Below are 15,821 nucleotides of genomic sequence, written 5' to 3' on the forward strand. Positions count from 1 at the left end.
CAGTGGGAATTTTTTTTTTAGATATTTTTGTTCTTTTTAGTATCTTCTTTATTATTATTATATAAGTTTTCTTATGTATTCATGAGACACAGAGTGAGAAAGAGGCAGAGACACAAGCAGGCTCCGTGTAACGTAGGAAGCTCGACACGGGACTTGATCCTGCGACTCTAAACCGCTGAGCCACCCAGGGATCCCTGTTCTTTTTAGTATCAAAAAAGCCTTAATAGGACAGCTGGGGTGGCTCAGCGGTTTAGTGCCGCCTTCAGCCCAGGGCCAGATCCTGGAGACCCGGGATCGAGTCCTACGTCAGGCTCCATGCAGGGAGCCTGCTTCTCCCTCTGCCTGTGTCTCTGCCTCTCTCTCTCTCTCTCTCTCTCTCTCTCTCTCTCTCTCTCTCTCTGTGTGTGTGTGTGTGTGTGTGTGTGCGTGTGTGTCTCTCATAAATAAATAAATAAAATCTTAAAAAAAAAGCCTTAATAAATATAATCTTTAAGTGTCTTGTGCCTGAGGGCTCTCAGACATTGCTGGCAGGTGGGTAAGCTGGTATGACCACTTTGGAAAACTTTGGGGCAACTAAAGGGGGATGCAAAACCAATCTGTGTCAACAGAAGATAGGACAGTGGTCTTCTGTGGTGGTGGTCGGGGAAGCAGAGGGGTTTGGGGGCCCAGGAGATGCCTGGGAGGCAGCTGCTGTTTCTCAATCTGGGTGACTGGTTACTCAAGTCAATTCTCTAAGAACTTGGGAGAATTTATCCAGCATACTCTTTTGATCTGTGTACCTTTCTGTATGTATTCTTTCAATGGAACATTTATTTAGCAAGACCAAACTGTCCCATGTCTATGCCAGAGAACTCTGGTCAGGGATAGTGGAGACACTCTGCAAGGGCCTCACGCTTGCCAGGCACCCCTCTGCCTCATTGGGTTCAGAGACGGGGCTGCTGAGCTCATGCCCCCACCCTCTCCAGGTTCATGGTGGTGCCATCTCCTGCTGGGAGGAGGAGGACGCTAGGCTTGGAAACCAACTGCCCTGATTCAGACCCTGGTTCTAGCTGTGTAACTGTGGACAAACCTATTCCACTTTTAGCTCCTCCTCTGAGATGGGCCTAATCAAACCTGGGGAAGATTTCAGGAGTGTACACACACACACACAAGCCCCCAGCACAGCTCCTGATATTAGGAGGTACCTAACTATCGTTCTGTCTCCTGTAAAGAAAGCCCACAGGGCATGAGATCTTCTCCCCAGAGCTACCCAGCCCTCTGCCACTTGTTAGTTTCAATCCCCGAGGCCACCCTTGTTATTACTTATAGGGCCCCGATGGCCTGGTGAAGGGCACGAGTGGTGGCGGCTGTGTCTGGAGACTGTGTCCTCCTGGGAGCCGGCCACTTGAGCCCTGGAGGCCTCCATTCAGCTCCATGTAACACGGGTGCCAGAGAAGCGGCCTGTGAGGGCCTCTGCTCCACCACGCTGTCCCTCAGCTGAGGTTCCTACCCCAGCCCTGCTTCTTGGGAAGGCTGCCCCTTTTACCATCTCTACCAAGTCCCTAGGACTCCCTGTTAAGAAGTCACAAAGCCGTCTCTGACCCAGGGCCACAAATGAATCTGGATGGAATTCAGGCCTTTCTGACCTGGAAAGGCATGAAGCAAATGTATGCATAGGCCCAGAAGAGGTCTGAGGCCAACTGCTGCCCATCCTTTCCCACCTGTTTTACCTCCTTTCTTGGAGGGAGGCAAGTCACACTCGTGCCTTTCCCAAGCAGAGGAGAACCAGACCCAGGGCATCAGTCTGGAAGCTCAACTACTCCCATGAACAAGCTCCAAAGCAGCACAGGCCAGAGCCAACATGACTAGGTGTAGATCCTAGCAACGCTCGATGTACTAATGGTCCAGAAGGTCACAGAGCAGGGGGGATGGAAGCTTCTGCTCCCTCCATCAGCTCAGGCCAGCCAGCAGGAGCTCTGCTGAGCAGAGTTCTGCCTTAGGGGAAAGCAGCACAGTGACTGACCAGTGAAGCCTGTCATGGGCCCCCTAAGGGCTGATGGCAGTGCCTTACAAATGCCACCTTCTTCTGGAGCCATCTGCCAGGACCCTTCTACATAAAGGAGACAGAGTAAGAATAATCAACATTAATCTAATGCTTACTCACATGGTAGGTGCTCTTCTAAGTTCTTTATTGCTACCGACCCATTGAATCCTTACAAGAACCTAATGAGCTTGGTCTTATTGTGAGCCCCACTTTTTGTAGGAGGAAAAGCAGGCTGAGAGAGCAAACTAAGTAGTCCAGGGTCATACCACCAGTGAGTGGTGGCACTGGGATTTGAACCCAGGCAGTTCAGCCCCAAGCTCTCACCTTTAGGCACTGCAGAAATTATTCCTTTGCAAGCATATTGGCAAATGTGGTAAGAGCCACAAAAAATACCCCTTCTCTTCCAGAACTATAACCACAGTTCTGGAAATGTGCCTTACAAAAGTAGCTCCAAAGAAGTGGAAGCTTAGTTTCAGGGGAAAGGCATGAGCGCATTATCCGTAATTGAGGAAACCGGAACAGCCTGAACCACAGCGAGTCGTGTGGTAACTCAGGCCACAACCTCCACACAGATGTTATGTAGCCATTAGGAAGCTCATGCATGTTGGCCTGAACACGTCGAAAGGTTTCGGTGGCAATGCCGTGCTGAAGCTAGCAGGCCGGTCTGTGCTGTGCACCCAGCCACAGCTACCAAAGCATCCGCACTAAGGTAGCCGAGGTTCGCAAGGACTTTTGCAACCAGAGAGGAATCTGAGGTGGGGTGGGAGCTGGCAGGAGCGCATGGACTTTGCCCTTCATGCAGTTATAAAGGTGTTTTCAAGGCGGTTATAAACAGGATGGAGGGAGCAAGCGGAAGGAGAGAGAGTAGGGTGGTGGGGGCAGAGGCGGGTGAGCAGGGGTCACTGCCCTCCCTCTAGACAAAGGGACATCCTGGCCTGAATCGGCCAGCCCAGCCAGGAGCCACACAGGAGAGCAGTGGCCCAGGGCAATGGGAATCCAGGAGCAAGGCTGGGTCTGGGCACGCAGAGCCTCAATGCTGGTGTCTGAGGACACTGGGGATACAGCATGTTTGGGGCAGATGTGGAGGTGGGCTGGTCCTGAGCTTGACCTTCTGGGCCCAGGACAGGTGCCAGATGGTGGTCCTAGGGCACACAGGACAGGGTAGGGCAATCAGCCCTTACCCATGAGAAATGGGACTGCCAAGTCAGAGGCTAATTCCCATAATCCTTGTGCTGACGTCTGCGAGACCAAGAGAAAAATGTAAAGCTCTCATGAAATGTTGCGCAAAACAGAAACACTGAGGCCCTGCACACTCCAGACACCAGAACAGAAAGGAGACGGGAGATGGCCAGGCAGTGTCAGCTCACTGTCCAGCGCGTGCACCGCGGTCCCGGTGGTCCAGACCCACCCCAGGTTCTGGACTCAGAGTTCTGTCTACACTCCAGCTGACTGACCCTGAGCAAGGGGTTTAACCTATCAGCCTTGCTCTCCACATCTGTGAAATGGGAAACAGGGAGACAGGCTTCTCCTCGGGTTCATGAGGGTTCAAAGGGGTGACGATGGCCACCTGTTGCCTTTGCTGCGGGGTGGGATGGGTAGGGGGAGCTGGATGAACACTCGGAATACACAGGCTGGGAGGGTTTGTAGCTCTGGAAGGTGTCTGGGCCACAGATGCAGGACCGGAAGTGGCTCTTCCCTAGGAAGAAAGACCCAAGAAGGAAGAGGGAAGTAGCTCTAGGAGGAAAGTCAGAGCTGGGGCAGGGGATGGTACCTACTGTGGGGTCCACTCTTCCCCCTGAGCTTCCCTCTAGGGAAGGGGCATCGGCTCTAGGGCCCTTTGTCCCTCTGACCTGGCTGCCTGGGAATCTGGGCAGCAGCTGGACCATCCCCCCTCACCGTGTGGAAGTAGGGTGGGGGTCCAGCCCTCACAAGTCCCCAATAAGGGAAGGGACTAGGTTTCTAGCCGCAGTCTTCACTTGCACACTGAGGACCCTGATGGTGGTGGCTGTGCCTCGGTGGGGGCTCCAAGCATAGGATGGGCCACCCTCATGTCAGATTCAGCCAGGGCCCAACGTGGAAGCTCCACTGTGACATCATTAGGATCTGGCTGTTCTTGGCAATGTCCTTGGCCCCTCATCTAGGAGATGGAGTAGTGAAGACCTGGCAGGACCATGAAAGGACTAAGGGAGTGAATGTGTATGAGTTGCCAGGCACAGCAGTGCTCAAAAGCCTTTAAGGAATGGTCAACCAGCCACCCACTACAGGTAGGGCCCTCCTGAGGATACTTTCTACTCATCCCCCATACTAAAACATGCCTTGCAGGGGCAGTGCAGGGGTTGGGGGGGGGGGGGCACTGAACCACACAGATGGGAGTGCCTGTGATGCTCTCATACAGCCATGCCTGCCAGCCCCCTTCTAACTGCCTCACATGCAGCAGAGACTCCCACCTCACAACGACCCAGTGAGCAAGGTTCTGGATCACCCCCGTTTGACAGAGGAGAAAACTAAGGCCCAAATGAACACGCTCTATACCCAATGCACTCCTGACATGGTGACCCCTCATATGCAACATTCTCTCTCTCTGTCTCTCTCTATCTCTCTCTCTCACACACACACATACATACATACACACACTCATTCACTCACACAGGCACATGCATCCCACATTCCTTTCCACTCTCCTGCTGTATAGAAGAGGGACAGAGCCGGAGAAGGGGTGACCACAAGGCAGTGGTGAAACCTGCCTGGGGACAGGAGGCAGCCTGGCCAGAGCAGAATGCCAGAGGACACACACCTGAGCTGGGATTTTGCCAGAGCCCAGGGCATTCCTCTGTCCCGCAGCTTTGGGACAGGAAAACAGGTCAGCTTCTCCTCTCACACAGAGTCTGCTTCTCCGCCCCCAGCATTTGGGACAGACCTCAGGGACTGTTCTTAGTAATGCAACTTCCCCTTGGGGATAAAACCATCTTGGTTTTCAAGACTTCTGTGCCACGGCCTACAATGGAACCCCTCTCAGGAAGTGAAAAGGCTGTTTTTCAGAGCTGGAGGCACCAGAAGCACCAGCTATGTAAAAACATGTATCTTGCTTCTTGGGGCTCCCTCATGGGGGAGCATGTCTCCTCCCAGCTGGGTGCTTGTCCACCCGACAGGCCTGACCCTCACAGCTGTGGACAGCTAGGCGTCTTGCCTCAAAACCTGGGACACAGGGCAGCCCGGATGGCTCAGCCTGGAGACCCGGATCGGATTGAGTCCACATCGGGCTCCCTGCAGGGAGCCTGCTTCTCCCTCTGCCTGTGTCTCTGCCTCACTCTCTGTGACTCTCGTGAATAAATAAATAAAATCTTAAAACAAACAAACAAACAAACAAACAAACAAAAAAAACCTGGGACACAGAAACAGGCCAGTCTCCTCGCAGCTCCATAAATGCACATTGTGCCCTCACGTGCCTTGCACACAGGGACAGGGCTGTCCCCTCATGGCCTTGTGCAGGTAAGCAGGTCTGTCCCTTCCCAGTCCTGCACACACAGACATGCCTGTCTCCATACGACCTGGCCTGCAAGGTGCATTTCTGACTCTGAAATGAGGCTTCATTAACTCAGTACAACTGTTTATGCTTCCACACCCCTAGGGATTGGCCTCAGGGGCCAAACCACCCAAACCAAACAGGACTGGCCTCTCCAGGGAGCCCTCAGGACAGCATGCTCTGCTCCAGAGGATCCTGGGAGCATTAGCACTGCTGTCCCACTGCCCAGAGTAAACCCCATCCCACCCTCCTTCCAGGGACTGGAGATGCTCACTGTCCAGTCCTCCTGCGAGAAAGATCTCCCTGAACAGTGCTGGCCAAAGGCAGGAGGCCGAGAGAAAGAGTGGAGCTGCTGGGGGGCAGGGGTGGGGAGCAGGAAAGGGAATCTGGGAGATGGGCTGTGGGTCAAACCCCACTCCCCTTCTGGGGAGTGGTCTTGGGAACTCGGGCCGGTGACTTGGATTTCCTCACATGCAAGCATCAATAATGGACTTTCCATAGAGATAAGACAATGCTCCGAACAGAGTCTGGGCCAAGGAAACTCCCCAAGTGGACGGTGACAGCATGAGAAGGCAGAGGCCTAGCTCTGAGGCCACTGAACAACGGGACTGCTGGGACAGAGCGGAGGCGGCAAGGATATCACACAGATGTCCTATTTACACTGTCTTGTCCCACAACATCACCTGGGGCGGACTGAGCATTTCCCAGTCTTTTTCTAGTTATCTTTGGTCCCCCTCCCCCTGGAGCCTTTGAAGGCAGTGCCCTCCTATTTCCCTTCCTCCCTTTGAAATTAAATACTAAAAAAATAAGATTTTGATGAATGGGGTTGAACTTTGGAGGGCCACGTACACTAGTGTACTACCTTAATATTTTTTAGGCCCCAAAGAACCAATCTGGCTCCCCCAGGAGCAATTCTCTGTTGAGAATGCCCCAGAGATACCAGTACAACTCAGTAAAAACTAAACCAATGGGGATGTAGTATTTAATAGGCAACATTCTTTACAAATAAAAGAATGGGTTCTCCATGTGCATGGCAGCTATAGTTTGCACACACACAGTGTAGGGGAACAGTGACAAAAACAATATTTATAATATTTTAAAAATCAAGCTGAGGTTGCAAGAATTTTGACAAAGACACTGAAAAGAGGAAGAGAAGAAAGCCAAGAAGGTTGGTTATAAATATAGTGAAAAGAGAGGCTGTATCAGGAGAGGCAGAAGGTCTGATCCTAAGCGGGCTGAAGAGTTCAGAGCTCAGAATCAGGTACAGCTGGATCAAGTAGGAGGCAGGGCAGCCCCATAGATCTGTACTAAAATCTGCTGTGTGGCTAGGGTAAGTCATTAGACCTTTCTGAGCCTTGGTTCCCTCATTTGTTTAATGACAAGGGACAGGAAAGTGCACAGCCCTGCCTGGTATGGTGTAACTGCATCTCAATTAATGAACACTTGCCAGAATCTATGCAGACCCTAAGAGTAAGCCAGAGAACCAGAATTTGATTCCAGGTCTCTCAGTTCATTTTGCGAGCTGGACATGCCTCCAAAACACCTTAGATGTCCTCGCCATTTTAAAAAGGAAGGAAAACATGCCTCCTCCAGTCTCATCAAAACCGAAACCAAGTTGCTGACACTAAGATACCGCTGCCACCTGGTGGCAGCCTACCTAAATTATTGTGGGGTGGGGTGGGGTGGGGTGGGGTGGGGTGGGGTGATGTCAGTTGTTAAAGGGGGAAATCTGCCAGTTTTATACCTGACAAGACACAAGTGAAAACTTATATTGTGGGAACAAAGGCCACCACCTACCCTTTGGCAAAAGGGCCATACACTGCCAGGCATTTGCCAGTTCCATGAAGCTCTGACTCGGGTTTCCTGGATGCTTTTCTTTGTTTTGTTTTGTTTTGTTTTGTTTTGGCAGCGGGGGGGGGGGGGGGGGGAGGGTTGTTTTTTAAATTTAACAACCATAAAGAAACCAAATGGCACCAAAATTAAGTGTAGATATCCAGGTCTTCCTGAAAACTGCGAGAAGCAGGGATCCCCAATTCTGTACTCGTTCAATCCACAATACTTGATGATTAAATTTGTATGTTTATCACTATGTTGTTTTTTTTTTAAGATTTTATTTGTTTATTCATGAGAAACACAGAGAGAGGCAGAGAGAGACGCAGAGACACAGGCAGAGGAAGAAGCAGGCTCCATGCAAGGAGCCTGATGCGGGACTCGATCCTGGGTCTCCAGGATCATGTCCTGAGCCAAAGGCAGATGCTCAACCACTGAGCTACCCAGGCGTCCCAAGACTGTCACTTTCAAATCATCTTTCTAGCCCGTCCGTCTTCTAAAATTCAGCCTCCTCTGTCCACCTTCTTGGTCATCCCTGCTAGCTGCACACCATTCCCGAATTCCCCAAGCCTTGCCTTTCAGGGGTTCCCATAGGCTGCAGACAACAGATGAAGAACAAGCAGACCGGGCACGACCGAGCTTTGTGGAATACCACCCAAGACAGCCAACCTCTCCCTTGACATTGGTCTTGGCCCTCTTTGCAATGAGGCCTTTCCCCCGCCTGTCAAGGAGGCAGGATGTCTCCAAGTACTTCCTGCCCCTTCCTGAGCAGAGGAAGCAAGGCGATTACCTACTTGCCACTCACTGGGAAAACACCTTCGGAGAACAGAAAGGGGAGGAGCCAAGCGGCTGGGGTCTATGGCGATGAGATGGCCCCTTCCATCGGAGCCCCCAACCATATCTTCCCTGCCCCTGGACTGCTCTGGCATTTGACTCCCAGACGGCCCTCAGAAGGTCCTGACGTAAGCCCTGCCTGTCTGGGGACGCGTAGGGCCACAGAGGGCCGCGGAGAGCCAGGCTTCAGGGACGAGGAATAATCGCACTGGGGAAACTGAGCTCTCAGTGGCTCCTGCTGACTCTGTGGGCAGAAATGTGCCACCGGGCCTTCTTGGCTGCCACCTGCTGCCTTCTGCCTGCATTCAGAAACCTGTGGGCATGAGGGAGACCTAGGTTTGAACCCTGCTTCCAGCCCTGACAAGCTATGGGAGCTGGGCTACAGCCTTGCCTCACCTTTCCTGTGCAGAAAATGGGAGCAGTGACAATAACCAGCTTTACCAGGCTGGGGCGAGGATGAAGTGGCCGTGATGGGCCCAGCTTCAGGTTCCTGGCATACAGTAGGTGCTCAATAAATTCTAGTCCTTTCCCTCTGCAGCTCCAACGTGGAGACTTCTGGTGAGCTTCCGAGACTGCCACACGGGCACAAAGTGAGAGGACCTGCAGCTGTCAGGGGAGAAGGGAGGGGTGCCCTCTTTGGGGCTAGGAATGTCACTTTCTGGGGTTGTATTTCCGTCCTGGGGCTGGCTGTGACCAGAGTCCCTTGGAGGCACGGGAGGAATTCCGAGTGTTCCCCGGCTCAGCCCAACATGGCATGAGGCCTTATACCCTGCGTACAGCCAGCTGCTCACGCTCCACAGCTCTCCAGCTAACTGTAACAATGACAGCTCAGGACATGCACTGGTCATTCCAGCCATGCCCTGCTGGCCCTGTGAGGCCACAGGACTGTCACAGCTTGTTCTAAACTAAAAGATCAGAGGGCGGGAGGGCCAGGGAGGCGGGGCCTAAAGAGAGGCTGACCACACAGTCCACACCCTGGGGCAGAACGTGGATTCCCTGGGGGCTGGGAGGATCTTTCTCAGTAGATCTGGCCCCTGGGTCTTGACAGTGACCAGCAGAGAACTCATTTCCTGACATGCTAAAAGGCTGTGGACGATCCTATGAGGAGGCTGAACTGGAAAATTAGGCCAAAGAACCAGGTAATTGAGAGGAAGTGGAAATTATGGAAGAATGTTGGTTGTTTGAAGCAACCTTCAGAAGTTACTTTCAACCCAGCATCTTGAGACCTCAAGCCCTGCCTCACCCGGCCCCCTAATAAAGCCCCTCTTCTGAGAGCAAATGCTTCTATGATCCTTTGGGAAGTGGCAAAGGCTGCAAAGCTCATGAGCAAAGTCAGCGGCCAATGGGGCAGGAATGCCATAGCAAGGAGAAAGGCCCCGAGCATCAGAGACAGAAGGGGATTTACACAACCCATTCCACGATGGGGCAAGGCTCCTCGGCTAAGCCGTCTGGAAGGCAAGGGATGTCCACCTTTACACCTCCAGGTAACAGATTAGTTTTGAGCCAGGAGGCTGCCCAAAACAGAGGCGTCCGCCTTCAATCAGAAACTGAGTCAGGACTTACCTTCCACTGCAGAGAATGAAACCACTGGTCTCGAAGGTAGCTGTTGGCAGCCTGCAACGACAAGAACAGGACAGCAAGGTCTAGTCACCAGTTTGCAGCATTTTAGAGCACAGTACCGGGGTCCCAGCCTGCTCTGCCCAGCGGGGTCTGCTCTGCAGCCCTGACACAGGGATCTGCCCAGTGGAACCTTTTGGGTACAAAACAGAAGTGACAACCAGGGGGACTTTTCCTGAAATGAGACATCATTCCACTGTGTGCGTGTTTTGCTAGGTAGGAGTGACTCTGGACACTGGTGGCTGGAAGAGTGCTCACTGTACACAGATCTTGGCTTATTTAGGATCATGGGAGGGGCTGGGAGGAAAGGAAGCAGGCATGGTGGTGGGACAATGGGGTGGGACCGGTTCAGGTGCCTCTTTCCCACCAGGCACTGCTCCAGGTACCTGGCACTTGTTATTCACATACTCTGTCATCAGCCCTCACAACAGCCCTATGTCCGTTTCACAAAGGGAAAACCGAGGCTCCAAGATCTCACATCAACTAGTGTGTTCACAGCAGGCAGGCTGGCTTCAGAGCTTGTGGGTTTAACCTCTTGCCAGCTGCAGAAAGGCAGGGAAGAAAGCATCCAGTCTTGAACTCAGGCAGACCTGAATTAAAAATCACCACCACACAGGGAGCAAAACCTTCCCAGATCCACACCACCCTAGTTCACAGACCTTGGCAACTTGGCTTGGGTTTTCTCATCTGTAAAATGGGGCGATTAACCCTGACCTTGCAAGAGTGTTGTGAGGACTGGGAATGATTCCCGTGGAGCAGAAAGAACCAGGCCCAGCACACAGTAGGTGGCCACCAGAAATGCAGTCATCACTGCCATCACCACTGTCATCAATTCATCTCGAACACATCAGGGCCCAGGGAAGGTCCAGCCAACTCTCCTGCGTGACGCTGCCGCTGCTCTCACTCACTGCTCTTGGTGGCAACTGCAGTATTTATGGCACATTTATTGTGTGCCAGACACAGCACGAGGGTCCATGCTGGTTTGTTCAGTCCTCGCAAGTCTACCCTGGGAAGCTGGTACTGTCAGCATTGTCACGCCTGTCTGCTTTTTTTTTTTTTATTTTTAAGACTTTATTTATTCATGAGAGAAAAAGAGAGAGAGAGAGAGAGACATAGGCAGAGGCAGAAACAGGCTTCATGCAGGAAGCCTGATGTGGGACTCGATCCCAGAGTCTGGGAATTATGCCCTGAGTCAAAGGCAGATAGATGCTCAACCACTGAGCCACCCAAGTGTCCCACAGTGTCTGTTCTTGCCTGACCCCACAGCCCCACGGCCCTCTGCCCCAAGTTTACCCTGACCTTGTCGGTCCAGGGACTGATAAAGGTCGGAGCCTCTTTCCAAGCATGAGAGTCCAGCTTCCATGGACCCAACCTATACAGACACACACAAACAAGCATGTACAAGTGGTTACAATTTCAGGGGTTACCCTCTGCCCAGGGGACCCAGGGGATCCAAGTACCCCACCCAAAGTGTTGGTGAAGCTCAACCACTCTCCCAGGGCAGAGTTTGGGGAAATCTCTAGGCTTGAATATGAAATGAATCCGCTCAGTGGCCAGTGCAGAGGGTTATCAGGCTCCTGTGGGCAAGTTCAGGGACTCATTCCAAATCTCAAAGAGGCTGATACCAGCCCATGGATGCAAAGCAAGTTTGCATCTATCTCTGCCCCGAGTGGGGAACAGGCCTGGGGATACCTTCTGTGTGATTTAGGGACCTCCGCAGTGACTGAGTGTCCAACAGCCCTGGGTTCCAGTTCTCTAAAGATGCAGAGCCTGTGCCACCTGACCGAGGAAGTGGAGGCCAAAGCAGAGTCTGCCACGGGACCGGCAGCACCCCGAGAGTCTGTGGCTGAGTCACCTCCTATCAGCGCTGACCTAGCTCTGTGGTCTTATGACAGTTCTTGTTCATTAGGATGATAAAATACATCCCATGCTTAGGGAGACCAATGCAAAGATCCCAAACAATGAGATAATTCCTGTAAAATGCTTACTTAGCTCAGGGCCTGGCACGTGCAGATGCTCTACAAACAGCAGTGATCAGTATCCATGCGGCCACAGCCAGTGGTGTGTTGATAAATGTGGAACAACAGGCTTTCCAGAATAAAAAAAGGCCCTGATCACAGCACATGCCACCTTCTGTGCTGTGAATAGTCCCACCTTGGAGGATTCTGTGCCACCAGCAGGGACGTCCCTGGACCACGATTGGGAAGACGGGTGTAGGACTGGCTCTCAGGAGCTGGTACAAGCTGGGATGAGCTGGCCCCAGCACAAACCCAGTGTGTGCTTTTTAGCACACCACGTGGGCCAGAGAATGGGGCAGGCATGCTGGGCCAAATACAGGACCCTCAGACTGTCCACATGCTAAGCCTTGTGAATATGCAAAGGGGCTTCGTAGATTTCAGTGAATTAAGGACCCTGAGATGAGGAGGTTATTCTGCATTATGTGGATGAGTCAAAGTCATCAAAGGGTCCTCACAAGAGGGACGCAGGAGGTCAGAGAGTCAGAGACGGAGCAGAGGCTGGAGTGACATGGCCATAAGCCAAGGGGCACAGGCAGTCTCTGAAGTTGTAAAATCCATTGTCCCATGAGCTTCCAGAAGGAACTAGCCCTGCTGACACCTTGATTCTAGCCCAGTGGGACCCGTGACTCTAAAACTGCAAACAAATAATACATATGTGTTGTTTTAACTGCTACCTTGTTGGCAGTTTGTCACAGCAGCAGTAGGAAATGAGTATGGGAAGTCTGGCCACATTGGTCTAGGGCCGATGTGGGCTGTTCTACTGGTTCTGTGGGTGTGCACTGGGCCCAGGCAGTGCCCATAAGGTGTCACTGGCTGGACTGAAAGACCAAGTGAGGACAAGAAGGAAGAGACAGGAGCAGGAGGAAGGACAGGGGAAGAAGGCACGTTTCCCTGTTTGTGCTCACTGGCTCCAGCGTGATGCTCCGGAAACACGTGCCTGTGTGTGACTACCACCTGCGTGACCAAGTGACACTTGCTGAATGAATGAATGAACAAATGAATGAGGGGGCTGTGAGCTCCTTGAGGGCAGACTTTTATTCCCAAATCCTCAGTGCTGATTAGCAGTGCCTGGTACCATTAGGGCTAGTTGCACAAGCAAGAATGAACACACAAAGCAAGAGAGACCGGAAAGCAGACCAGTGGTAGTGAGTGGTAGACGGTGACTCCCTTCCTTTGCCTTGGCAACCAAATCCAACACAGACCTGACTCCCTCATGACCTGGTGCAGTGTGTCCCATTCTGGGGCCCTCCCCACCATGCAAGCCCGTCAGGGATCTTTAAGGGGGCCCGGCCCCTCTCTTGGTTGAGTGTGAGCAGGTGATCTAGGCTATATCAGTCTGGAGCTCCTGCCCAGGACTCGGGGGTCTTGAGCAAAGTTAATGTCAGGATGAAGGAGGAAAGAATTCATTATGAGGCAGAGCAGTGTCTTCCTGGGCAGGTGCCTTGAAGGCTAGGATATGGTCCCACCACCTGCCTCAGCTCCAGTCCGTTTCCCAAGCCTGTTCTCCAGGCTCCCATCAATCCTTCAAGCATATTCCTCTTTTACTGGAGACTGCCTGAGTCCATTTTGGCTGCTTCCATCTGGGAATCCTGATTGATCTGCATGGCACCATTGGACGCTTCTTCCTTCTCAAAAATGGATGTTCCACAGAACTTTCTCTGCAATTTTTCCTCCCAAAGGAGCCAGCCAGCTCCCAGAGCTGCAGCTTCTCCTGGTTATACCTCGAGCCCTCCTGACATCCCTCACAGGCAGCCTGGCTCTGCCCAGACCTCAAAGTGGCCAGCTTGCTGTGGAGCGGGAATAGATGCGGAGACGTCTTCTCCTGCCCTGGCAGGTCCCAACTGGGACCTCATCTTCAGGTCTCAGTTGGGTTCACTATGTACTGCCTTTCACAGTGGCCTCATGGTCTGGATGGGGAGGAAGGTGTCTTCAGGGACACAACTCCATCTCACCTGCCCTGGTCACCTCCGCTTACAGCCTATCCTTCCAGGAGGAACACCCTACACATTCCCAGTGCTTGCTCATGTGGGAGAATGTGAACCCCCCTGCTATTACAACCCAGCTGCCCGGCCATATCCATCCTCCTATGAGTGTTTCAACGGGAGGAAGTCAGTGTCGTATTCTGGGAAGAAGGCTGGTTTGGGTTCAGCACAGCAGTCTGTAGATCCCAGCTGAAAACAGCTGTGTGACTCTGGACCTCCCTGTCTGTAGTTCAGGCTTGGGAAGCCTGCCTCTCTGAGGCACGGGTATGAAGCAAGATCCCACAGGAAGTAATGCCGGCTGATGTGACCCACCAGGCATTGAGCACAATACTTTGTACACATCACTCTGAGGTGAGGAACGGAGGCTCAGAGCAGGCGGGAAGGCCGTGCCACCCACCTGGGAGCTGACCCAGCCTTGCCTCAACCTCACCATCACCCTCACGGCCTCGTCTGACACAAGCCACTGGCCCCCTTCTTCTCTGATCTCGAAACCCCTTGCCTCCCCCAGAGCCTTGGTCGGGGCCACCCTGCCTCCTCAACTTCCTGGCACTCCTTCCCGCCACTCTCTGAGCCCCATCCCCACCTCTGTGGTTTATCAGTCCCACCCACAGGATCGGGAAAGGAGGCAGAGTCTGGGCGGGTTAACTGCCACCTCCCGGGTGAGGCTGGTGTCACGAAGTTCCCACGAACTTTGCAGAGGCAGCAAATGTCTCCCAGCCCACCTGCTGGGCTCATCGTTACCCAGCAAGAGGGGGAGGAGGGGTGGCCACAGTCGCCCCTCTGCCCCCCAGGCTGGCTACACTTTGCAGGAAGACAGTGTCCATCCATTGTAATGAGGCTCTTTGAATCGAAGGTTCAAAGGGATTTCAAGGATCTGACCCAGTCCAGGAGTTCTCAGTTTTGGGGGGGATTTATAGAAACCTGAAGCCCTTTGAGAGATGGAAAAAAAGCTGTAGAATCACAGCCAAGTGCACATCTGTATACCACACACACATGCAGGTAAACGCACACGGTGTGTAGGTAGTTTTGGAATACACCACGGATAACAGGTTAAGGACTCAACCTGAGCCAGCCCAACCTATCCCTTCCTGCCACTCTTCTGATGAGCAAGCCAAGTCCTGGACTTGCTGCGGTGTCATCGGTGTCCACTCCCCAAAGGTGCCAGCTCTCTTCCCAGCATGCGGTAGGGACTCGTGGCCATGGGGCCTGCCCTGGCCAATGAAGCATGAGCTGATGTGACCTGTGTCACTTCCAGTGGAAGCTCTTGGGAGCTGGTGCTGTATTTAGCAGGGCCCTTTGCCCTTGTCATGGTAACCAGAAACATTCCCGATGGCGCTGGCTCCGTCAGCAGTGCTCCCAGCCGACCCACGATGGATGTGTAGCCTGAGTGAGAAATAATCCCTTGTTGTTTTGAGCCACTTGGAAGTTGGGGCTACTTGTCACTGTAGCACGATCTAGCATGACCTGGCCGGCCTTGCTTTTCATCTGGCTTTCACACAGAACATCATCCTACCAGGGACACTGTGCCTTCACCCTCTCACTCACTGCCTGCTGAACTACTCACCCTTCAGGTCTCACCTGAAATGCTTTCCCCTCGCCATCCCTGACCACACCAGGTGATGCTGCCTCGCCTAACAGAACTACACTGCCCTGCAATTGCTCATCTCAATTGCTGTTCTTTCTGTCAAGGCTATGAGCTCTGTGAGGTCAGGGACCATGTGTGACTTATTCACCATGGTGTCCACAAAAGCCATAGAGAGAGATGTTGTTAAGTGAAAGACTGGCTGACTTGTCGAATCAATGACCAGATGGATACATGGATGGATGGACGTTCAACAGAAGCAGAGCGCCTTTGTCTGGAGTCTGGAGGGATAGATGGGTGGACAGACAGATGTACAAATGGATTGGGTGGGTGGACAGCTAAATGGATGGATGAAGCATCACCCCTTCTGCTCACTGAAGAAAATTTCACACGCAGTAAAACTTGAAAGGAA

General features: G+C 52.7%; 1 protein-coding gene across 4 annotated transcripts in view; it reads right to left on the minus strand.

Annotated features, from left to right (window-relative positions):
* CMIP (c-Maf inducing protein) overlaps window positions 1-15,821 on the minus strand; it is a 231,320-nt gene that overhangs the window by 66,998 nt on the left and 148,501 nt on the right. For 3 of the 4 annotated variants that reach the window (XM_038538199.1, XM_038538202.1, XM_038538203.1), the window contains exon 3: window positions 9,774-9,824. In XM_038538199.1, the coding sequence (XP_038394127.1) occupies window positions 9,774-9,824 (51 nt within the window). Of the gene's footprint in view, window positions 1-9,773; window positions 9,825-11,126; window positions 11,200-15,821 lie in introns of all 4 variants that reach the window. The other variant, XM_038538200.1, reaches the window with a different exon arrangement.

This window comes from Canis lupus, chromosome 5 (assembly GCF_011100685.1).
Source record: "Canis lupus familiaris isolate Mischka breed German Shepherd chromosome 5, alternate assembly UU_Cfam_GSD_1.0, whole genome shotgun sequence".
NCBI lineage: Eukaryota > Metazoa > Chordata > Mammalia > Carnivora > Canidae > Canis > Canis lupus.